At 44.7% G+C, this 23,814-nt stretch overlaps 2 protein-coding genes across 2 annotated transcripts in view; one reads left to right on the top strand and one right to left on the bottom strand.

Moving 5' to 3' along the window:
* Window positions 1–645: 645 nt before the first annotated feature.
* LOC136783945 (uncharacterized) lies at window positions 646–1,606 on the bottom strand. Its single transcript, XM_066744327.1, has 3 exons — window positions 1,240–1,606; window positions 1,011–1,175; window positions 646–868 (listed from the first exon to the last, which is right to left on the bottom strand). The coding sequence occupies exons 1-3, from the start codon at window positions 1,304–1,306 to the stop codon at window positions 768–770; spliced, it is 333 nt and encodes a 110-aa protein (XP_066600424.1). The 5' UTR covers window positions 1,307–1,606; the 3' UTR covers window positions 646–767.
* Window positions 1,607–1,920: 314 nt separating this feature from the next.
* Mrtf (Myocardin-related transcription factor) overlaps window positions 1,921–23,814 on the top strand; it is a 163,122-nt gene continuing 141,228 nt past the window's right edge. Inside the window, exons 1-2 of the mRNA XM_066744314.1 lie at window positions 1,921–2,060; window positions 2,572–2,656. The gene's annotated coding sequence lies outside the window, so the exon portion shown is untranslated. The remainder of the gene's footprint in view (window positions 2,061–2,571; window positions 2,657–23,814) is intronic.

Raw genomic sequence — 23,814 nt, 5'->3', positions numbered from 1 at the left:
CTCCCTACATCCAACCCTAGTTACTCACTTTCTTTCGTCCATTTCATCCCCCTCCCCCTTCCCTCCTCATCCCCCTCCCCCTTCCCTCCTCATCCCCCTCCCCCTTCCCTCCTCATCCCCCTTCCATAATCTATACTTCTTTCATTTACCACATCAAATCGTTCACACATATGTCCTTACGTGTCTATACACGTACACTCGAGCAAACGAACCGTGATCCTACGATTCTGCGCTTTGACATCAGTCTATTCTATTTCGGCTTCTATATTTACAAACGATTAATGGCATGTATTTTACGTAGTACGCTTATTTATTTCGTATTACATTATTAGTTTACACATGTGCCATTTTACTGAATTTATTTTACTAATTCTTTTCATTATTTGCAGGTTTATCTAATTATTTTGTAGAAATTGAGATTGCATTAATAAGAGGTTTGTTCCAAGTATAATTTTTGGATCTTGCAATAATAAAGGTATTTCGTAACATGCGAATATTTAACAATGTATTGTATATGCCGTTAAAATCAATTCGAATATTAATTTCATACTAGTGATATCATTTAAGTCGTGCATTGCGAAGGATTCTGCTTAACTCACGCCTATTTAAGTCTAATAACTATTTAAGAGAGATTAATGATTTAGTAAATTACAGAAGTTTTTTTTGAAAACCAAAAACTGTAATATATTTACTATTATTATTTTTATACAATTACAATGCTACAATAAGAAATGTATAGTATCTGAAGCTGCGTATTACCCAATTAATTACTCTTTAGCTTTTCCACTCTTAGCTTCGTATTCTAAGACTCGAGGATGAAACTCAAGATCCTTATATCTTTTAATACTGGGATCATTTGGCCTTAAAACTAAAAATAAAGTTTTAGTTAAATTACGTATCATGAAAAGCATACAACAATATGAAATAGAACAGAATCACTCCTTTCAGCATTTAGTATTCCTGCTATCTCTCATTATTATATAATAACTCAGAAATTTTACATTACTTACCCACAAGCCCATGTTCAATATGTTCAATTCTACTGTCCCTAAAATAAATAGAATGTACTATAAGGCCAGCCAAAGCGACTAATGACGTTGTGCCAGCAAAACAGCAGAATAAAACAGGAGGAGCGTGAATCATATTTGCTTTAAAAAATAATTTCCATTTTTGACCTGTAAAAACCATAGATGATTATTATAGCGATGTTAAAATTTATTAGACTAAATGTCTACTTACGGAAAGGTAAATGCTGAATGCTTTTAAAATATTGAATTATAGGAGGATCTGGCACCATATAAACCATTGTTAAATTGTTATTATTTACTATTTACAATTAAAAGCTTTTATTTTATCCTGTTAATTTTCAGGTTATGTTGAAGTGAACTTAAGCAAACTTCAAACAGCTTCGATTATTCATTTTCGATTGATGTTTCAGCACTTTCAGCTGAAGTTAGCGCATTTTGCGGTTACAATCGTTCGACTCTGTCCCAATATCGACTTTTCATATGAATACGCTCCAATTGTTTAAATTCGTAATTACTGCCCGATTCATTGTTGATGATTTATTTTCCCGATATTTGCATTAAAATATTTGGAAAATTTTTAAGATTAGAAAAGATTGTTTTTACGAAAAGCGAAACATTCGATAATACGATGTCTCTGCCGCATATCGCAGGCCTATCTGTGTGTATATATTATATGTATCTGTTAGTCAGTCAAATTATTAAAAAACTGGATAGATATGAATTTTTTCTGTGACTTAAGTAAGCCAGTCCATAACAATTACTTGGTTATTTTTACATTTTTAATGTATATTGAGCTTGTTTCTTGTATAAATATATAAATATAGTCCCAAAAATAGACAGTTTCGAGCACATGGAGACATCTAGTGGAGAACTTTCAAAGCTTCAGGATAACGGCAAGATGGTTGCTATAAAAAGATTTATAATTAAGTGACAAGTATATCCATGGAGTGTTTTTTCTCATTTTGTGCTTAATTTAACAAGAGCTTTCAATTATTTAGAGGATTATAGGCCCTTAAGGGCGATCAAGCTTAGGTAAGTCCCGTTTGTTTAAAAAATTAAATCCAGACAAGATTAGGCTATGTGTTGGAACTTTTTTTTACGTAGAATCTGTTCGGATTAACACAACGATAATGCATTTTGTAGCTACGAAATACTATTGCTTCATAAACGATAATTTAAGAACTAGTATTCATATCATATGAATAAGATGGAATAAGAGTAAAGTGCATGTGGAAAATAATCTTGTTAAATTATGTCACTGTGAGGTTAGAGATTGCTGCACACGCTTAAAATAACAACTAAACATTTTGCAGTTTGTCTTATGGTTTTTCAGCGGCTCGTATAAGTTAAATCTTTCTTGTTACTATTTATCAAATAAACAATTTTTGTTCTCGCTGGTAGGGTTAAGTTTAATCACCCGCATCGTTTGTTGCTACCGATAAGTTTAACCTCGGTAGTTCTGCCGCTTGTCACTAGATGGCAGTACTGTTACCATGCAAGAGGAGTATCTATTCTTTTTTTAATAAAAGCTAAATTTTTACAGATTAACATAAACGAAGAAGAAATTTGATTATTTTCTCAATTGGCCTATCGATGAATCACCATTATCATCATCGTCGTCATCATTTGTAAGTAATATTTTTATCGAGTCGAATAGCCCTAACAAGATGAAACAATGAGAAATATTTCAGCAACATTGTTAAATTATTAAAAAGTATCAGGGAGAAGTCTCCTCTTCAGAAATATTTTTAATACATCACTAACAATTTTATGTTCTCAGGAGTGAGACAAAACGGATTTATATGATCGATTATAAATGTCTTTTGTACAATAAACAACATTTTATTATGATGAAAAATATATTACTATGTAACAGATATCTCTTAAGTACGTATAGATATGTATATTTGTGCCATTATTGCACGTTATTTTAACAAATTTCTGATTCTATTTTTTAATACATTTATCCTACTTTGCACTGAATCTAGGAATAAAATGGGGGGGGGGGGGGTGAGCATTTTTATTAAATTAATAATGAAACTTGAGAAAGGAGAACAAGGTAGAGCACTTGCTTCTCATTCAAGAGAAAGATACAAAAAAAAAACACCATTGTATATACTGCTAAGTCACTCCAAGCTACTTTTTATCGAGGGACCTTAGAAAAACAGTTCTACGGACGCACTCGACTTTAAAATGCATGTTCATTAGGTGACCAAGTGTGTATCTATGTGATATAGAAGGATGCCTTTATCAAGACGAAGATATTAGAAAAAATATCGCACCGAAGAATCAAATAAAATTCATGCTAAGATCATTGGATTTTGAAATAATCGTAATGAGACAAACAAAGACCTGTCGAGATATCGTGATAATTGCAAATGGATTTTTTATCGAATTCTTAGGACGCGGATTCCAGCAATCTCACGGGGAAGCCCGTCATTATTCGTTCTGGCATGCTGATCATTGGAATTTCGGAATTCGTCGCCAAAAACCGATTGGCGTGTCTCTCCAGAGTAAAAAGTTGCACTTGTGGACCGAATGACACGTGCTCTGTTGGGACCACACACGTGGCTCTCGGCTAAATACGGGTCACGATTCAGAAACTTTTTTTCACCCGTCTCATTTTTTCCCACTATTCCCCTTGGTAAGGCTTGTCGTTGCTTGAAAAGTTCTCTCCTTCTATCGATATAGACAAAAATTGCCCGAGCGAAGGAATGAAAAGTTTTTAAACGATAAAGGAAACTATATCTAGAGAGTTTTAAGCGCCGGTGGATAACAAATGCCATTCATCTTGCCAACATAATCGTTAGTTAATTTTGTTAAGTGCTCCGCTGTAAAGATGTGCCATTCGACAAATCGTCGCGTTCTCCTGCGGTTGGCAAGCACCCGCTTTCGATTATTTATTCGTTCAGCTCGTTGCGAAATTATTTCAAGACAAGCGGAAAAAGAAGACGAAGCTTAAATTTCTATCTCTCCTCTCACAGACTTTCCGTTCCTTTACAAATCGTCCAGAGAAACTTTGTTCGATCTTCTCCCAGGGATTTTGAGATCAATACCGAATTGTACAAGGGAAGGACAGCTTTGGGAATTTGGCGCTTTTTGCAGAGTTTGGATATGCCAAGCGACATCCACACCATAAATCATGAAAATTGCGTTACTTGCCAAAACAACAATAATACCCAACGGTGTAGCAGCCTACGCATATGCTTCTCGCTTAATAATGCACTCGGACTCGTAATATAACCGGTGCCAGAGCTTCAGGCTGCTGCCAAATAGCGGAAAGAGTACGTTGCGTGCAAACCGTCCGCACTAATCGTATACTCGCTTGGTCTTCTAGCATCCCGTTTCGGTTTTAATCGCATCGAGAAATGCCACCCACCCCCCCCCCCCCATCCCTCTCCTGGAAGAACCAGAGGGACCCACTGACACTCTTGTCGCGTCCAAAACAAACTCTTTTATATCTAGCTCTATCTCTATATACACTCTGCATATACCCCATTGCCTTTAACCAATGTAAACATTTCTTCTTACCACGTTGTTTGAAAAGTTTTTTCTAAGATGGCTGCGCGCGAGAGGTGACTGGGCAAAGAGGGAAAAAGAACAACGCGCGCGAGAGAAAGAGAAAGGGAGAAGATATTCTAATAGCACGTAACACGTAATCTCGAAAACTGGAGACGAGTCCTCGTGGGTCGACTCGGCTATATTTGTGCTTGCACCTGCGCGACTTTGTCATCCGCGCTTAGGATTATTAACCTCCGCGAGTAAGAGAGAGAGAGAGAGAGAGAGAGAGAGAGAATCTTAAGATTTACACTAAATAGAAATTAACCACGCTGCAGTGGCGAATTTGTTGGTGCAACAATCGGCACAAATTAAAGTTAAAATTGTTTGAAAGCATAATGAATAAGGAGCACGTGAACTTTTCTATATATCATCCCATTCTATTGGTCGTGTTTAGGACTGAACAGAGGGTACCGGGCCACGACTAGATACTCTTTTGATCTACTATAAATCGATGGATTTACGGGATAGTCGACAAGCGAGTACTCTCGGCGAGCTATTCTATGAGAGTGAGTCGGAAGACTGGCGCTGCTGATCGAGACCACTGAAATAGTGTGGAGTGTGGTAGCCGCGAGTGTGCGGACAACTGTCGGCTTAAAATTCAGCGTTGCCATTTGACAACGCCTACGCGAGCACCGTAGAGCAATCAGAACTCGCTGTCGGATTTTTTTCATTTGGAAATATTCGCGATACGAAGACAAGAAACACGTAGGTATTACCGAGGGAAGGACACGAGTCAAACGTGAAATTCTCTTTAATCCCGTCAGTCTTGAAGCAGCTGCTCTCTTTGAATACGCGAACCAATTACTTTATCCATAATCTCGGCCTAATCTGCTTACGTGACAGTACTAGCGTCACGCTCGGGACACCTTCCCCCTCTCTCCTCTCCCCTCTCCCTTCTTTACTCGATGGCACAGCAAGCATTTTAATTTAAACCACCAGGAAAAGATCATCAGCTGTGTGGCCAAAGTTTTCCTTGTGATTCATGCACACGGACACATTTACACACTTTTCGTGTATTAGCGTATATATAGAGAAAAGTATAGCTTGACAAAAACATTACGTCATTTATACTGATCTCTCTCTCCTTGAAAAAATATAAATATCCGGCAGGAAGAAAAGCTGAAGAGAATCACTCAAGTTCAAAGAACAGGAATTATGTAATTTCATTGGTACGAAGAGCATTGCTCGCACGTTTACTCAAAATTAGTAAATAGGTCTCGCTCGAGTTGAAAATGTGTTTATAGCATCTTCCTAGACAGGCAGCGTATTCGTGTCAAATATAAAAATAAAAGTATATACCGAGGTACGGAGCTGAGTGGGAAAAAGGAAGAAATAAATCATCCGAAGCGCGCTGCTCTTCTCTACGTCCAGGTTACAATGACGTCAACGGATCCATGACCAGGTCAAGGATATTGAAAAGAATCCTAATTGTCTGTCCAGAGCCTTTCCGTTCCGCTCCCCCCGTGCATCGACTTGTGTTTCATACCGCGAGAGAGAAAAGGTGGAATAAAAGCCTTCGAGAAAGAAAGAATAACATTACTTGTGAGAACCAGAAATAACTCTTGCCTCCACGAACAGTGAATCGATCTTGAAATCGTCTTAAACGCCTCTTACGCGATTCCTTCAGCCTTTTTTTTCACCTCGCAAGTCCCCCTCGCGCATGCAAGTATCAAAAGCATCGCGTTGATTAAAAAATTGCCGTTACAAGTCCGTACAGATTATTTTTTTATTTGGTACAAAACTCGAGCAGTGTTTCTCAATAAGGAGTTACATATTAGCGCGATCGAAGCGTTTAATCTCTCCGCGTAGATGAAGTTAGGGTAATGAGGTGAGTTGGGTCGAAATTGCGGAATATGTAGCGGCGCGGTGTGCGGCAGGCAGGAAAAAGGCGAAAAAGCTGAAATTTGCGGTGCATCGTCTTTGCGATAGGTTGCTCCTCGCGCTCTGCTACTATAGTAGTAGTATAAATTTTTATGAAGCGGTGAACTGCATAAATGTCAGTCGGAGTGTGAAAAGGCAGCTTAAAAAGTTGCCGTGGTCTATTTGCCATTTTCCATCGTGTCGTTTCCCAACGCGAGAACCGGTTCCCGCAGTTTCGGCATACGCTGTAAACAGATAAATCCGGCGCGTATATGAATGCATCTCCAGATTTTACGATCGGTGCCCATAAAATCACGCTGGCATTAAATAAACGCACGTGTTGCGCCCGTTGTTTTAACGCGAAAATTATCGCTGACTTTTCTTGCTCACCAAATTCCCATTCTCCGCCTCGTATTCCCACTAAAAACTCGCGATTCTCCGTACAAATTGTCCATCATCCTCCTCTCCCCCCCCCCCCTCCGCTACCCCCACCAAGACGCCGCCGCCTCCTCTCCATTCGTACAAGCAATCTCTCTTTCGTGAATTTTTCCAGAAAATATATAACTCTCCGATTATATCATTGGTGGTGTATCGTTCGTGTAGATCCTAAAAGAAATAGTTTCTCGTGGCATATGTATACAGCAGCGGTGCGTTATGTAGGAAAGCGAGCGAACGAGCAGCGATGGAGCGACGGAGCTTTCGCGCGCGGCAAGCCATAAATATTTTCGTGTCTCGATATACTCTCAAGGCTGATGATAGGATCGGCAAAGAAATCCTTTAGCACGAATATGATTCAGCAATCACCGAAGTACGCCGCTCTCTGATCGAAGGACCCCTCTCGTCGTAGCTTTTTCTCTCCACCGTAACTTTCTTCGCAGTCTACCTGCATATGCATACGCGTATGCACACACACACACACACACACTATATGCACGTGTGGACGAGCGCGCAGGTTTTACCGCTTCGACACTTTCCGTCGATTTTATCAATGCGACTGCTTGATAAATGGAAGCGCCTATCTCGATAACGACCTCGATTAAAAATCAATTAGAATCAATAAGATTACCGAAAGTTTCGGCTTGTAAATCGTTGATTCGATCAAAATTAATTGCGCAACGAAGATAAGATTTTCTTCTTTACACGCGCGAGGCGAGAGCTGCCAGGATACCTATATACCTACTTGCGGGCGTATATATACTACTTGATTAACTTTCTCCGCGCTTTCCTGGTCGCCTTTTTACATCGCAGTTATGCAAATACGCGAACGCAAGAATTTCTCAACCGTGTGCGTTGTGCATGCGTCCGTGTGTATGCGTGCGTGCGTGCGTGTGTTTTTTCTGCTCGCCGCGAGAGATAAAAACGCTGAGTAACAACCTGAAATAGTCCGAAAATGATTTACCATTATCTTCGGTAGATTTATATCGCTCGTGCCAGCGATCCATGTATCAGGACAGTAAAAGAATTCTTTATTCGCACCGTTTCTAAATTCGCTCGAAGAAGAGGGAGAGGAAGAAAGGTTGGATAACCGAATTACAGCGCTGCTTTATTTCTCGCGACACGACCTCCACGGCAGAAAAAATCATAGTTAGCAGGGGATTTAATTCCCCCAAGAAAAGGGCGACTCGATAAAAGTACCTGGTACATACGAGCCGATGAGCTGCAGTCTATATATATACACAGGCATCTCTTCTTACAACGTGTATGTAAATGAAAAGTTTAAAAGGAGAAGGGTTAACCGAGAAGAAGATGACTCTTAAGAGACGAGAGAGGAGTGTAAATTTATGGTTGGCGTAAATCCTCATTGATCGCGATCGAATAATGTTTGGTATTTTGGATATAGTTGCGAAATGGAAGGAGGACGCGGGAAGACAAGTTGTGGCTGGCGGGAAAAGGGATGTTGCGCGATAAATTATGCAATTACGGAACACGGACGGTATACGTATAGTGCGGCGCGAGCGAGCTTTTCTGCTGGGCGGATTTCTCAGCAAAGGCGAGTGGCTCGCTGCGTTGCAGCAATAGCAGAGTGCACATGCATGCACGTATGACGCGGTGGTGGCGGCGGCGGAGGTCGAGAAGGCGCGCGCCACGCCGGCTTTACACGCGTTACGCCCACGCGTCGTTATTTCCCGAACGACGTAACGCGAATCCTCCTACGGCTCGATTAATGTAGAATCGCGCCGCTCGCTCGCTTCACCCGATACGCTAGATGCGCCAGTACATTTTCGTTATTAGTGTCCATATGCACCACCGAGCAACGATCCATCCGACCCTGAGACACCAAGCACCGCCTTCTCCGAATTATCCAAAGCGGTCGCCGCTCGCTCGACAACAACGCCCCGGATAAGCTTCCCCAAAGTGCCCGAGAGTGTAATCGAAAATTCATTCGACAAAAACCGTGAGAAGATACACCGCGAATCTCCCGCAATAAGATGTACAGCTAAGTAAAAATCGTGAAATAAACACGAGCCCGGTGAATTTATTTCGCCGGAGGTGTAATAATATTGCGAGATGATGGCAGCTATATATAAGAGTCTTTATAATATTTCATTAATCGCTGGATAAAATTCTCAGGCGGAATTTCAGAGAGTGTGGAAAATTACGAACATATATATAGAGGAGGAGGGGGGGGGGATGTGTGCTAGCCCGGATAAAAGCGGGACTAAAATCGTTAGGAGGGCCAGTGTTTTTCTCACGCAGGCGCAGTTAGCGAATATGATTCACGCGATAATGCGAAAGAAAGTAACGCGGCTGCAATTTGTCCCTGTCGGAAAGTGGCAATGGCGTTGGCCGCGCCACTCCGAGGATCAACGTAGTAAATCAGGACTTTATTTTCGAGGTAGAGAATAAAAAGAGGGAAACGCGGCGTGTAGAGACGAGAGCGAGCAGACACGGATTATATCCTCCTCGGGAAACAGATGTTGGTCCCGAGTCCCTTAATTAAGAGATAATTGTTTATCTCCCGTACGCGAATATGCAAGTCCGCGCCAATATTCCCAATACTCGCGCGTATAGGTACACCCTATAGCTCTTATTCAACGCCACCGAATCAATCGTAAATCGTGGCGTAATAAGGATCGGGAGGGAAATTTTCCAAAACCATCGCCTGGATATGTTTCTTCTAAAAACGGACGCTTCGATCTTTCCGCTGTTCCATAATAGATTCCTCTTCATTTAAACCGGTCCCCTCCCCCTCGAGGGGGGCTGTTGACAAAAGTCTAATTTTACGCGAACGCTCGCGCGCGCACTGACACGCGGCTGCATCCGTTTTACCTACGCACCATGCCACGAGAAAGAGGGAGATACATATATGTATATATACATATACGAGTAGAGAAACGCGGAGCAGCATTTCGGACAACGCCATGACTCTTATTCCTCGCTCGCGACGCGCCTGTACGTCCTCGTTCATTTTTCAAGTCGTCCGACGGCTCACCCGATTCCCTTAACTCGGATGATATGGAACGACTACCGATTCTCGATAATCCCACTCGATCCTCTCGTGGATTGGTTTATTTTAATTTTCTCATTTGTACAAAGGCCAATGACCGCTATCCCGAACAACACTGCTATATATTATTGTAGATCGCGTCTCTCCTTATAACGACAAGAGGCTTTGTCTGTAAAAAAAAAAAAAAAAAAAAAAAAAAAAAACGGTAAGTTCTTGGTAAGTATAATGAAAGTCAGCAGAATTAGTATCCTGGAAAGAAATTTTATTATCGAGTCTCAATTTCTTTACAAACATATGCGATTACTTAGAAAAAATTTCATCTATATGAATAAATTCTAAGAAACGTGTACTAAATTAATAAGAATATAATTGAAAAAAGTAGCCAAGTCGATATTTTTGGTAAGTATGCTTAATCCTAACAAAACATAATATTTACATTAATAAAAAAAAGTAGCTGGTGTAAAGAAAAACGAAGGAATCGTCGCAGGTTACTGATCGAAAAGATTTTCGTAGAATTAAAATAGATGCAATTGAATAAGAAAGGAGACTGGCGGGACTGCGCGCTTCGCCATACATAACGCCACTAAATAATAAGCTGCTATCACTCCTTATATATAACGATGGAAGGTGCAAAATGGTCGCGAATAGGAAAATAGGCGTGACGTGGTTTAATGAAGCGTTGCAAGGCTCGTTGGGTAAGATTACAAGCTCTCCTCCGAACATCTCCCGGCTATTGAGACTCCGGTGAATCAGAGCTCCAAAGTGGTGGCAAATCTTTGACAATGGGAAAGTCGAATCAAGGATTGGCCCATTGTGAGTTGAGAGCGTTGCGCGATTTGCAATGGCGTCTCCATTGGACAGAAGTCAATGACGATTATGGGAGTCATAGATGGGCGCGATTCCGTAGGTAATTGCATCGCGCGACGCGAAGGACTCTTTGCACGATCTCATAGAATAAATAATGGATTGGCGAAATGATCCTGCAGTGCGTTTTATGGGAATCTTGGGGCGAGCGTGTCGCGACCTCGTCGGTAATTGGCCGTTGCGCGACGCCACTTAGCGTGACTCATCGCCGGAGATCTGCTCTCGATCGCGCCACACTCCGACCAATCGCGTCAAATTACGGTCTTTCGCGCTTCGCAAATTACACATCTGCCTAGATTCCTCTTTAACGCCTCTCCTCTATCTCGCGCAAATTTCAGACGATGCATGCCTTCCGCTATTCCATCCCGCAGTCGCAACTTATTTTCAAGCTTCTTACTCATTCGTCAACGACATTATTAATATTGCATCCATGCAGTGCCGATCGTGCAATCCTCCCTCCTCACTCGCCAGAGGTCGCGCGTTTAGTCCTCTTTAATAAAATTACGCGTCGTCAATCGACAATTTTTCCAGTTTAACGAGAAACATGAATGGACGATGATTGTGGAAGGGTATTATAGCGATTGCAGGGAGGAAAAATCAATGATCGGGGTCGGTCGGTGGGAGAGAGAGAGAGAGAGAGAGAGAGAGAGAGCGGTGACGTTTGGATTTGTTGTGAATGTGCAGAGACGCTGTGTATATTTTTGTCCCTGGTGAGTCACGCCGCCCACACAATTTCACGCGAAACAGCAAGTACACGAAGCGATTCGTGCACGTCGAATATCGCATGGCACGTACCTTGCGCGATCTCGCGCGAGAGAGGAGAGGATCCTGCGAGCGATTACGCAATGCAGCGCCAAGCATTGTGCCAATATCTCCCTGATTTCGGGAAGAAGCGCCCCCGCCTGCTCTTACGCAACGCCAAAACAACGTTCCATTAAGCCAAAATCGAGTATTCCATTCCCAACTATTTCATGTCCGTGGATAACGAGAAATAAATCTCTAACCACAAAAACCTTTATAAATTACTCGAGCCCGTTACATTCCCGGCTTATTTATACCATTGGCAAGTCTATTCTCTTTTTCAAAACTCGTCATTTGTTTATGTCAACTTTTATATCTATCTTTTTTTTCCTTCTATTTTTGATTCCCGGCACGCTCTGTAGATTGGAGGGACTTTTTTTCACATGGGAAAAAATTCATAAGTTTCTTCTTGATTGGGGATTTTTTTTCCGGATTCTTACAACTCCCATCGAAAATGCAGCATTTTGTAGCGGGGAGGTAGGTTAGTGGGGGAGGGGAAGGTACACTTAGAGCCGCTGCTAGATGCCGCGTGTAGATATTAAAAACAGCTGGAACCGCACGCGTGCGCGTGCGTGACCCTCCGCGTTCGTGCGTGCGTGCGTGCGTGCGAGAGTGCGTGTCGTGGCCAACCGACGAATTTATCACCCCCGATTTTCGACTTTGGCCCAAGGCAACCGCCACTTAATTTCTTGTTACCTCAAATTTGTTCCGCCACTGGATATCTTTGTCAGGATTGATTGGCTCGATATATTTCACCACTTCTTGTCTTCATCCTAAATATTCCGGCTTAAACGCTTCTCGCTATTTTTCAAAACGCAATCTGCGTACACCTTCAGCTTTGATGCTGGAAATCCCTTTATGTTACAGTCTCATCCAGCCGAATTTCTCATTAATATCTCTCCTCGTCGTTTCTTTTTCAATATTGCACCACAGTTGAAATTAAATTTTCAAGGTAGTTGATATTTTTTGTGGTAAATTATTTCTTTCCTACAAAATGGCTAAATTTATATTCATCGATAACTTTTCTTATATGCAGAGAACGAATTTTATTGAAAAATTAGTCTCCTTAAGGAATTGTATTGCAGGAATTAAAGGAGCATAGAATTTTTACCCTGTTTTGCATCATAATCACGAAGAATCGTGTTGAGATACTACATAAACTTTTGGATTTGAAATGACCATTTTCTTCACAAAAAATTGTAAAATCATAAGCTGTCTTCTTTTTATATATATATTCAAGGTAAGTAAAATCCTTTTGATTCAGCGTTTACAATGCGTGTATTATGTACAATTCAGATATCAGCGTTATACTGTCCTGACTCTGTAAAATTTAATGTGTCATCCTCGCGAAACCTATCGCTCAACTAAAATACTGTAATCTTTCGCATAATTTTTGTGCAAAAAAAATCCTGCAGTTTTCTTCACGCGCTGCTCGTTACATTCGCAGGAGAACCGCTGGATTTCAGTGCAGAGCAGCGGAGAATCGCACAGTGGGTAACTCTGCTTTATAGCAGTGGCGAGTCGATTCGCTAATTACCCGAAACGGTCTAAAGAACGAAGCTCCGCGAAAACACGTCTGCGATATCTGGGTCGATCCAGAAATAGTCTTATTGCACGTCCACCCGCCTCTCCGCAGCCGCCTGGACTCTCGACGAAACATCCTCGCCACGACCGCACGCGGCGAGGAGAGCCAATGCAAATCTCTATACGCTACTCCGCAACTTGTGTGTATATCTTGCCTTATAATTTTGCCTTAACCCAAATGATAGCAGCGCAGCTTTTTAAATCTCGTTAAATTTCCTCTTCAGCTGCAAAATGGTACCCGATGGCTTATCGCGTCGACAAGAAACTCGCAAATTTGCAGCATTATTCATCGCGCGAGGTGTTTTAAGGAATCGAGCGAGAGTCGTGGACACGCGGGGATGAGAAAGGGGAGAAGCGTGTAGCTGGGCCGGCACGAATAATTTCGCACTCGGCGCTTGTCGCGATGCTTCGGCTATAATTCACGCACTGACGATCGCGTCTCGTAAATATCGGAGCCTCGCGCTCGTGGCAAAAGAGATCCGAGCCACGCGTCATTACAAACGATCCAGTCGGATTGTACATTAGAAGCGCGGCGGAAACCTTCTGCCAGACCGCCACCAGCAGGGATTTAAGAGCCAACTGCTCTGCTGCCACGTTGCTCTGCTCCTTCCAAAGTTGCACCGCTGGCAATGATTAATCCTGCAGGCGAATCCGCACTGCTTTATTGAGAGGGGCTGATGAAAGAGAAAGAAAAAGAAAGAAGAAAAAAAAAAAAATAGGTGTACGAATGAGATAAAATGTGCGAAAGATATTGCAAGATCGTAGACTCCGTTGCTTGCTGCATTTCGCTATCCCTCGCTCGCTTAGCGGGTCAGTTTATCGCGCGTGCACTCGCGGCTATAGGAATCTTCCGAAATGAGAGAGTCGCGCGTAGCAGTGTGCGTAAATCAAGCTCGGAGCTTTAGCAAAAGTTTCTCCGTGCGTTTTTTATCAGGATATTTTTGGACGTTGGTTTTTTCCACTTTTTGAGTATATAGGTGCTCGCGCGCGGCAAGTACGGTGTTTAGGAATTTTTTTCATCGTCTCCCGTCGTTTCCGCTCGCGCCCGGCACGATCGTTTCGCCGCAATTAATTTGCGCGCCACTCGCTGCTACTAAATCGGGCACCGATCGTAAATTCACGACGACATCGTCCGGGAATTCATTCTCGAGCGATGCGCGCCCGAAAATTGGAGCGTATCGCACAACACCGGTACCGGGTGGTCGCGTTGCGGAGATTGGACGAAAAACTGGTGATTCTTATTATTCGTGAAAAGAATTTTGAGAGAAATTTGGTCGAAAGAGTGACTCGCTCGCTCCCAGCGATCGACCAACTGACGAATATGGGATGTTCGAATCCACTCGACGCGTTTTGCCGACTTCATCAACGAAGGCTGCTCCGACACGAACATTTTTCCAACGTAATTACGGGTTATCGAGAGACAGCGACAGAGAAATTTTGTTGAATGATTAGCGGAGATAAGCGAAGGTGTGTGCGGGTGTGGAATGCGTAAATTCAAGAGAGAGAGAGAGAGAGAGAGAGAGAGAGAGAGAGAGAGAGAGAGAGAGAGAGAGAGAGAGAGAGGCGAGAGGGCGTGAGAAAGGAGCGTGCGAAGGAAGAGGAGGAGGTGCGACGAAATCTCGACGCTTTTTCAGCAGGAATAAGAGAAGGGTCCTAATTTGATTTGGTAGAGAGCGACGCGCGTGGCTTCCTTGTAATTACAGGAACGTCAGTCAGCCCTCGTGAAATACACGTTGGTCCGGCGATAACATCTGACCGGCCGTCGATTCTTTGTTCGCTGCCAACGGCAAAATCTCCCTCGATAGGAGATATCTCGCCCGCAACACGCTGCAATTTCTGCAACTACCAAACTTTTCCATCATTCGTGTTCCAAACCTTTTTTTCTTTTTAACGAGTCTCTGACCATCACTCTGCTTTGTCAAGAGGCAGTATGCATATATATATATATATATATATATATATATATATATATATACTTGGGATCCCGCGATAAAATTGTCGGTCAAACTTGGCCACTGGCGTGTTGCAAAAGCGAGAGGAATTCTAGCAGGTGCCAGATGCGTAATCATCGTAGGTTCAATAATAAGGAGATGTTTGTTAATCGGCTTCTAGAGATTGGAGTAAACAAGAGGAGCCGAGAGAAGAGCGGATTTACTCGGACGAGACTGGCTCGGGCTAAATGTCGAAAATAAAGCGACACTTAGGCGTCGCTCCCGTAATAATGCCGAGATTAATTTCTCGCGAGCCGCCCGCGCACAATTATACACGCATGAGATCGCTCGTATCTGAATTCATCCCACAGCCTCTCTCTCTCTCTCTCTCTCTCTCTCTCTAATCGTCCAAATTCGTCAGACGCTTGCTTTTCCTCCTTTCGACTATTCCTACGAACGCGGGCGCATGCGCTCACACACCACGTGGCCTACTGCTAGAAGCTGCATCTTTATTCCAAGAATCTCTCCGCAAAACATTCGTGCTTCACCACTTTATTTCGAGAAACTCGGTCGTTTCTCACCATTTTTCCTCCCAAAGTCGACGCTCTAAGCTGCTCGAAAATCTAGAAGTCAAAGAAATTCGGGAGCATAAAGAAGAGGTGGTTGAGCAAACAATGATATAGTGGTGGGGGAGGACGCAACTTTGCGTTCGATAAGAATCGAATGGAAAATGAGGTGAAGGGACGAAGAAAGAAGGGAGGCGGAGACGAGGAAGAAGAAGCGCGAGGAGGAATGCGACGATGGTGAAATTAGCAGTAAGAGGAGAATTGGAGCGACATAGCTGTCAAATTGGTGCATTCCAGTTGGCGCGGAGAGCTCTCGCCACGACTCGGATGAAATCGCAATGAAAACACCCCCCGTGCTGCTGTCGCTTTGATTCACTGCTTCCTGATGGTGGCGCGAAATCCTACGTACCGTCGTATTTTCGTTCCCTTGCTCCCTCCCCTCTACTGCTACAATTCTCCTTTCCCCGATTCTTTTTCCTCCCTCGATATCCGCCGATGCGCCGCGAGCTTCTTTTAGTTTTCACGCCCACTTTCCTCCTCTCTCTCTCTCTCTCTCTCTCTCTCTCCGCGAGTCAACGCGATCCTCCGTTCTCCTCCTCCTCGATCCGAAACGCTGAAAACTCTCGATCTTCTCATCAAAATGTATCAACGACGATCGAAGCAGCATCGGTATTTCTCGTATGACGATGCGCGTCAAATATTATGTCGACGTATATATATATATATATATGTCCTGTGTATAGGAATTTTGAAGTAAGTGGAAGGTACACCGGGTGGACAGTGTTTGTCTTTGGGCTAATAAAAAGGAGGCAGAGAGGCGGAGGCAGAGTCGGGGATAAAACCAGGAGCAGGCGATCCTTTGGAAATGCGTCCGTAAATCGAAAAGCGGCTTGCACTGTCGAGCAGATAGCGCTTTCTGCGAATTTAATTGGGATTCCTGGTGCCCTTCGCAAACCGGACCTGAGGAGGACTCCTGTACGTCGGGCCAGTCGTCGCATACCGCGGGTGGAGACACGAGCGAGCAACACGCGCGGTGCCGAAAGAAAACAAGGCAGGTTGGGTGGGGGGGGGGAGGGAGGTGGAGGAGAAGCGAAGGAAAGAAAAATAAAGGCGCGGGAGAGGGCGACTGTGTGGCTCTATTCGCGCCTTTATCTCTCGTCATCACTTTCTCCCCGGGCGTGATTTACGCCCAGACTGTCTTCCTTAATTAGGTTAAGACTCTTTTACCTCGCCTCGACTTAATTAAAAAGAGAATTCGCACCGTGCAAATAAGCTCTACGATCCAACCGATACACCGTGTGGCCAGCAAACGCAAGGAGAGACCTAGTCGATGATCCAATTAACGTCGTTCGCTGAAAATCGCTAATAGAGTTGACGACGACGACGGTATTCCGCGCGGTTATATTTTCTATTTGTCTATCAAACTCGAAATCATGCTTGCTAATTAGTAGGCGAGTGGCGGACTATAACGCATGCGGCTGACATTTGCCGGGATTGGCTGTGATAATTGCGCACGGTGCGATAAAAATGCTGCAGTCTTACGTATATATATAGGTATATCCGAAGGTCGATGGGGGCCAAACGAAAGATACCGATGGAGGATATAGAGAGATCAAAGTGGAATAATGTCCGGCGAGCATTTAGGAATGATTGCGCGAGCGTGGATAGGAGAGAGAAGGAAGGCCGTTCTAGGCCGCTCTAGGTCGTTTGGAAGTCAGTATTGACCAACCTTTCTTGGCCCGTTTACCTTAGCGAGTAACTCGACAGATCCGAGCAACCCTAATCGTTGTGTGTTCTCGCCGGATTCCAATCGGCTCGCTGGACGTTTTCTAGGAAAATCAGCATCGATCAAAGTTCGATCGGGTGGTTCGCACAAGCGAAGCAATTATTTCCGAGAATTCTTGCGACTCGGTAACGAGTACTTTTCTTTTCTGCGCGGATTAATGGCTGTTAATTTGCGTTAATTAGAGAATCGTGGTATCGTAGCCGGAGCAGGCAGAACTTTGGGGGGGGGGGGGGGGGGTTTGCGTTGGCGCGGCGCGCGGTGTCTATAAAGTGCGTTGGCTCGAGGCACTTTCGGCCACTCGCGTAATACTCGCGAGGGAAACTCGGGAATTTATTATCTTGCAAGGTACGTTCTTGCGCCGCTAACGCAGTCGCGCCGCGCCGCGCCGCGCGCGTTACTCGATAAAATGTACCTACTTTCCTTACTTTCTCGCAGTCTCTTTTTCTTCCTCCCAATTCGCTCTTCGATGCTCGTTTGTTTGTTCGCTCCGCGATAAAACTCTCCTCCCTCCCCCACCTTCGAGCCCGACCAACCAGAACCGTCCTCTTGCAGCCTTTTCATTTAAACTGTCTGTCGTCCGTAAGAAATAACGCTGGAAAAAGTCGCTGTCCGCTTTACTTACGAGACTGACTCCCTTTTTAACGATCGCCCTTAACGATGCTGCGCCACGACGTTGATGTACGATATACGCCAACTTTGCAATGGTAATAATAACAGCCACATCTAATATATCTAGCCTCCGTGTTTTCGTCGTTGCGTCGTTACACGTACGCTACGTAAATCGGACGAAATTCCATCTTTCTCCCGCAGCTTTTCCTCCAAATCTCTAACTACGATACGCCTCATCGATATATGTCCCCGTGTTTTTCTTGGTTCGCTCGTTATTCTAAGCAACAGTTGGAGGAAAGAAAAAAAAGGAGGTTAACCTTAGGAGAGCCGCAGTGGCAAAGGACCGGATGTTCGGTGACGCGTTTGACGTACGTGTGGCGCGAGCAGAATCTGCCGTACGTTTTCGCTCGACGAATTACGTAATGGAAGGCGCAACAGCCTGCAGGCGGAAGGTCGACGCCGCGTCGCGCCGCGCCGCGCCGACTCCATCATTGTTAGACGACGGCGGATTTTATGCAAACTTTACCACTATCGTTATAAACACTAACGAATCGATTTGCAAACGCCACGAGGGAAAATCATGATTTATGAGGTTTCAGCAAAGATTTATGCGGAGGACACTCGGTTCTGTTTTTCCAACTTTTCTTTCGTGCCGAGACATTAGAGCCCGCAGCTAGGGCTTCTGCAGCATCGTCGCACCAATCATAATGGGCTCTGTTTTTCGCTATTCTCCACGCGCGACTAGTAGTTTCCGAGTACCGAGCGACCGACACACAGCCTATGGTCAACTATAAAGGCCATCTGTTCGCTTTAGAGTCTCCTTTATGCCGACTGACGTCACTGCTGCCTTAGGATAAACCTCAAACGCCCACAATCCGCTCTGTCCTGACACACACATATACCGTATACCTGCAGTATCCTCTCTGTCCGCACGCGTGCGCGCGGCCAAACTGCGCGTCTCTCTCTCTCTCTCTCTCTCTCTCTCTCTCTCCCGCGCTTTCCACATTACCACCTTCTCACCTCGCCTCGTCGACGATCACTCGACGTGTCTCATATACGAGCCATCGCTTTGTTACCTCACAGCTTTAATGTAAACACGTATTATATGCAAATTTTTCTTGTTCCTCTCTGTAAATAATCACCTTCGTTACACTCGGTGTATTATTTTGCAGACTACCAGGCTTAAAAATGTCCTTATTCCTCGTGATGAACGATCGTATTCATCAGGAGCAATTTATTAGCATGTTGCGTGTCTGGTGTGCTAGCTCAATTATCACCCTCGATAGTACGTATAGAGAAGAGTTCTTCTCTCGTCGCAAATTCAATTACGTTTCCAAGAATGTCGAAACGTGACTCGGGGGTGGAGGAGGGGTGGGTGTCGGGCGACGACTCTCTTTTGGCAGCTTATATATCGATCAACGCGTCATTGTCGCCGGGCGTTTGCGGTAAATGAGAGAGTCGCGCGATCAGCGCACGGCCGGCACCCGGCACCATGCAGGCAGACGCTCGCTCGCTCGCTCGATTCTCGGCCAATATCGCCCCTGCGGCCTGCGGACTGCTGCGGTAGTGCGTCTCCTTCAGAAATAGTCCGCCTTAGTTAGCGAGCAGCAGCGAGATCCGGAGAGGAATATATACCGAGCCGGGACTGATGTGTGCAGCGCGTGTGTACGGTGCCACTGGCATCGTAAAACTGGCACGCAGCACGACGCAGTCTTTGCTGTCAATTCCGACCAATTGAGCGAGATTCGTCCAATCCACGGATGAACGGACGGGAATCTCATTCAAACCTCTCGCCAGACAGAATCGCGTATTAATTAAAGATTTACTACTCCGTCTTGAGCTCTCGTCTGCCAGATCTTGACCGCCATGCACCTAATTTAACGTCAAAATGCAATAATAAGTGGTAGAGTCACACGCGCAGCCATTCCTCGCTCGCTCCCCATCTCTTGGAGCAGAGGCTTGGCAATGATACTTTGAAATTCGGTCGATACGATTCGATTGTGATTGCGATTACAATGAGCGCGAGTAGTGCGGAGGCATATTGAAATTGGTAAGCGTTAATGCGAGGGTTTGAATGGTGGTGGCGCCACGCGTCGGTTTTTATCGAAGCTTTTCCCAGTCGGCGCAAGCTGGCGCGTTGCCAAGCGTCCCGACGCCTGCCGAGGGGTAGCCCGAGAGCGGCCGAAGACAGCGTCCCGGCGTCGAGCGTCCGTCAGTGCATGTGTGACATGACTGGGAGACGCCGCCGTGAATTAGACGCCGTCTACCACGCGATGTGAACGCACCACGTCATACGCCACGCCACGCAATATCTTGGGTCGAACGGTGATCGACCCTTCGCACGCCAACTTCTCTACTCTTCCTTCGACATCTTTCCTTCCTCTCCCTCCTCCGCCCCCACTCTCTTCCTCCAAACTCGTACACTCGCGAATTCCCGAGCTGGCTCGAGGATGCCTCTTCCTTCCACCAGCGAATCCCACAGGTTCTTCTTCTTCCTATCCAACCTGCACTCCAGTGATTGAACTCTGTGCCGGAAGAAGCCGGATAGCCTTGGCGCGCATTTCCAACCGGCCGATATCTAGGCAAGTTTCAATTGGAGCCAGGATGAATTTCACAAGCGGAGAATGCCACTGACAGATGGACGCGTCCAGTGCGTATTGAAGGATGCAAACTCTCTGTCGACGGCTGTGCGAAAGGTTGTAGGATCGAGCGTAGATAAGAATTGGCATCCGTAAGAATCGGGGTAAGAGTTTACGCGTATCGGGAGGTTCGGATAAAAATGTAAGTGACAAGTTCGGCAGCATCCAGCTGAGCAAGATGTGGTGTGCTGCGATCCGTAATCTCGATTCGACCAGTGATACGAGAATCCAAGGTCTGCAAGGTCAAACGGCACGTATCATTCCGGCAACCACACGTATCTGACTCCATTCCTTCCGGATCTTCGAGAAGCGCATAGAGAGACGCCAGTCCGACCAACTTTTTGCAAGGTGCCTCTCATCGTTCTTCTTCGAAATCATTCGTGCCATAAAATCGTGGACCATCGATGGCACGACCCAGCCAGCCGTGCCATCCGGCTCAATAATTCTCCAAGATCGATGCACATCGGTGCAGTAGGTTATCGAGACGACGATATCGGTCGAAGGTTCCTATAGCAGTACGAAAGATCCAAAGAGTCGGACACTCGTGGGGACGGTGTGATCGAACTTATTGTAATATAAATTGATATTCTTCCAATTATAGATAAGTAAATGAGAAGAGAAAGTGGAGAGAGGGGACCAATTAGCGAAAGATGGTCCAGCAGTGGTCGTCCATCGAGAGATTGTTGAGCGAAGCAGCGAGATTCGCTGGAGCGGCGTCCATGGTTATCGCTAGAGAGAATAACTGAGCTGCTTTTAAGGGATTTTATGCGGCCGTGGTGTCGTGGGGCGATTATCGGATCGTTCCGTCTATTTAGAGGCGGGTACGCGCACGTGCGCAAGAGAAGCGTCATCCAAAACTGCAGTGTGTGTGTCTGTGTACGTGTGAGTGTGTGCGCGTACTCGCAGCCGCGCATTGTGGAGTGCGGAAAGCTACGATGGAATATCGGTGAGGTCACGAGGTCACCGCAGAATGCCTGAGCCGAGGGCGAAGCGCTGTAAACACTGTGACGGTACGCCAGCTTGCTGCTGCACGTGAAAAAGTCCAAACATCGTGCCTCCTCTTAACCAGACTTGCTGTGTGTGTCACTAACCAGAATTAATCAATAAAGATTCTTTTCTCACGAGTGTCTTCTTTCTGGCGTGTTTCTTCTAACCCTTCATTAACCCTGCGACGAAAGTCGTTTTTTTGCACGAGAGTGTGCCTTGCCTCTTCGTCTATGCGAGAGAGAGAGAGAGAGAGACCTCCCTTTCTTTCGCTCTCTTTCCTCTTTTTTTTGTTCATCGTTCTTCTTTAATTTCGCCCTGCTTCCTTAAGAAATTCTCGTCGATAAATCTCTCGTTATCTCGCGTTCGAGAAATATTAAGGCACGTCCGGTATCGTTCTCGGGACGCTTTTGCGGTGCCGGCAATATTCCAGTGGTTAATTTATCATACTTTGTAATACCGCTTAGCAGAGTCCTACCGCACAGGTGCTTCCTTATCGGATTTAATATTTCATTACTTTCTGCCAAGCGGTGGCGTCAATTTATATAGGTATACATACGGCATTTCGTGGGCTACTTCGCGAATCGTCGGGCAGTGAGCGAGTCTTGTCCAGGAACCGCTGGACTTTCCAAGTAAATACGGTCTTAATTAGGAAAGCGCATGGGAGGCCGTTTCATCCGTTGCTGGTCATTTATTCCGTGGCCGGAGCCAGACACTCGGACCTGGATCGAGCCAGAGTGTACCGATCAAACTCCAACTGCTTCCAAATCGTGCACTCCCATTTTGCTAGCTCTCTTTCCACTTCCAAAACTGACTTTAATTTCTCACTCTCTTATCTCTTGGGATATTCATCCCCCCCCCCCCCCCTCCCTTTTAGCCACGAATAAAAATCCACATCATCCTCGAGCGTATCTTCCTCTTTCCCTCTCTCTCTACTCCCTCTCCTTCACTCCTTGCCCCATCCACCAAATACCCAAGTATATTACGCAACCGACAATCTCAGGATACGAAACAATCGCTTCATTTATTCTCAAATCAAGTTTGTAAAAAGTTTATTTCCACTTATCCGCGCAACGATTCCTATCCAAACAACAATGAAGCGATATGTTAACGATCACTTCGATCCTCGATATTGACCTACTTTCCGATCTCAACAATTCCATTCGAAATAGAGTTTACGACTGGTAAAGAGAGAAAATTTATGTGTGTATATATATATAGATAGATATAGATATATATTTCTTCTTCTTTTTCTACACTGGTAACTTCCACTGACTTCCGTTTGTACCAGGTGTCTATAGTTAGAGCAAGGGTAAAAGTCCATTAAGAACTGCCATTAAGTCTTTTACCTTTTCTCTCGTCCTATACCTCTTTTTTCAGGCTTCTCCTTTCGAACGTCTGACGTGACATAGACTACCATGCCATGTAACGGCAATGCAATAACAAGTACCGTTCATTTTTGTTTTGATAAAGCCACTAATTTTGGTCTCTTTTCGGTTATAATTTTTCTTTTTAGGTTTGGCGCGGCGCGAGATCTTTGGATTGTTTATCCATTACTGGGTCATACGTCTTGGAATCAAATGACATTCTTTTGGCTGAATCGCGAATTACTTTGGTGTAGCTCGGGGGGAGTAATTATGCTATCCGCGATGTACGGTACAATTCGATAGCAGTTTGGCGTGGCGTGGCGTAGCGTGGCGTGGTGCGTCCTCGAAGCGTTCGAAGATCCGTTGGACAGGCAGACGGTGATGTATGATCCCCGGACGGGTACCGTGATTATGAGGAATTCGTTCCTTCCTTTGGGAAGCCGATCATTAATGAACGTCCGCCCTTTTTAATCACTTTCTTCATTAATCAGCAAAATCGCAACGCCAGGCTTATCTGGCCCACTTCGCACGAAACAAACAGACTGTCACTTGCTAATTAACTCAAAATCCTCGACAATCAAAATACTCTCCACTCATATAAGCTGTCGTCCTGCCAAGCGAAACGTATGATTCGAGTCTTCCAGATGCTCCCAATATCTCCCTTTTTTTTAAGTCTCTCGCTTTATTGTAATTATATAGGTAGAAGTATCCAAGACAAGTCGCAGCCACCGACCATAAAATAGCATCTTTTGTAAATTAATCTAAGGACATTTACAGATAACTATA

Source organism: Prorops nasuta, unplaced genomic scaffold, assembly GCF_024137725.1.
Source record: "Prorops nasuta isolate Cenicafe-Biocafe unplaced genomic scaffold, Cenicafe_Pnas_1.2 PNAS00038, whole genome shotgun sequence".
Taxonomy (NCBI): domain Eukaryota; kingdom Metazoa; phylum Arthropoda; class Insecta; order Hymenoptera; family Bethylidae; genus Prorops; species Prorops nasuta.
Note: the sequence above shows the minus strand (reverse complement) of the source record. Positions and strands in the feature narration are given on the sequence as shown.

Coding starts and splice junctions, on each gene's coding strand:
- LOC136783945 (XM_066744327.1), bottom strand. CDS start 1,306: ATGGTTTATATGGTGCCAGATCCTCCTATAATTCAATATTTTAAAAGC. Junction 1,176..1,239: donor CATTCAGCATTTACCTTTCC/GTAAGTAGACAT, acceptor TGGTTTTTACAG/GTCAAAAATGGAAATTATTT. Junction 869..1,010: donor TATTGAACATGGGCTTGTGG/GTAAGTAATGTA, acceptor CTTTATTTTTAG/TTTTAAGGCCAAATGATCCC.